We start from the raw sequence: 1,137 nt of genomic DNA on the forward strand, positions 1-1,137 counted from the left end.
ACAGCAAGAAATTTGTCAAACCAGGTGGAGTTGAGTGGCCACACATAGATGAAGATGCAGGGGACAAAAAATATCATCACCACTGTGATGTGGGCACTGCATGTGGACAGAGCCTTAGATGCAGCAGCTTTAGAGCTCCGGTGAACAGTGATGAGGATACATGTATAGGAAATGAGCAACAGAGTGAAGCAGGTTACTGCCACAATCCCACAGCCAGCATTCATCAGAATATCCAGATCATGGGAATCCATGCAAGCTAGCTTGATCAGCAATGGTGTGTCACAGAAATAGCTATCTATTTCATTGGGGCCACAAAAAGGCAGCTCCACAATCACTACCAGGTGACTCATGGCATGAATAAAGCCAGTAGTCCAGGAAATCAACACCAACCCAGTACATCTTTTCAGGTTCATAATGGTGAAGTAATGAAGTGGCTTAGAGATGGCCACATAGCAGTCATAAGCCATTGCCACCAACAGCACCATCTCTCCTGCGGGAATGCAATGAGTAAAGAAGACCTGGGTCATGCAGCCAGCAAAGGAAATGGTCTTGTTTTCCCTGAGAAAGTCTGATACCATCTTAGGAGTTGTGTTTGAGGAAAGCCACATATCAACAAAGGACAGGTTGGCCAACAAAAAGTACATGGGAGAATGGAGATGGTGGTCAGTGGTAATTAAGACAATGATGATAATATTTCCAGACATAATAAAGAAATAAAGTATTAAGAACATCACAAAGAGTAAAACCTGGACACTCTGTGACTGGGAAAGCCCAAAAAGTATAAATTCTGACACCCAAGTCTGATTGTCTCCAACCATTATGCTCACTGTTCCTCAGAAATGACCTACAAAGAAACAAAGATTTTCAACAAGTCATATGACAAATTCTATTTCCTGTGTAGACTTTGACATTTATTTAAAACTTACCTGAATAGAGATGCATAAATGTAAAGAGAAATCTAAGCCAAATATGAGTAGCACAGCTGCCCAAAGTGAGCTAATGAGCCAAGAACAACACCCCATGAAGAGAAGCATCATATGTGACTGTTACACACCTGCTCTATTATGAAATTCCTCTAGAGGAGAGCAGTGAGAAAGGACAACAAAGAAAACCTAAAAATGTGTGTCATTTCTTTTT

General features: G+C 41.3%; 1 protein-coding gene across 1 annotated transcript; it reads right to left on the minus strand.

Annotated features, from left to right (window-relative positions):
- Positions 1–8: 8 nt before the first annotated feature.
- On the minus strand, positions 9–821 carry LOC101992961 (olfactory receptor 4K3-like; the record flags this gene model as incomplete). The annotated part of the gene is made up of 1 exon (XM_005372416.2): positions 9–821. A coding segment is annotated over exon 1 (810 nt), but the record flags the coding sequence as incomplete, so codon positions are not given.
- Positions 822–1,137: the final 316 nt, after the last annotated feature.

The sequence above is a fragment of the Microtus ochrogaster genome, unplaced genomic scaffold, assembly GCF_000317375.1.
Source record: "Microtus ochrogaster isolate Prairie Vole_2 unplaced genomic scaffold, MicOch1.0 UNK5368, whole genome shotgun sequence".
Lineage (NCBI taxonomy): Eukaryota > Metazoa > Chordata > Mammalia > Rodentia > Cricetidae > Microtus > Microtus ochrogaster.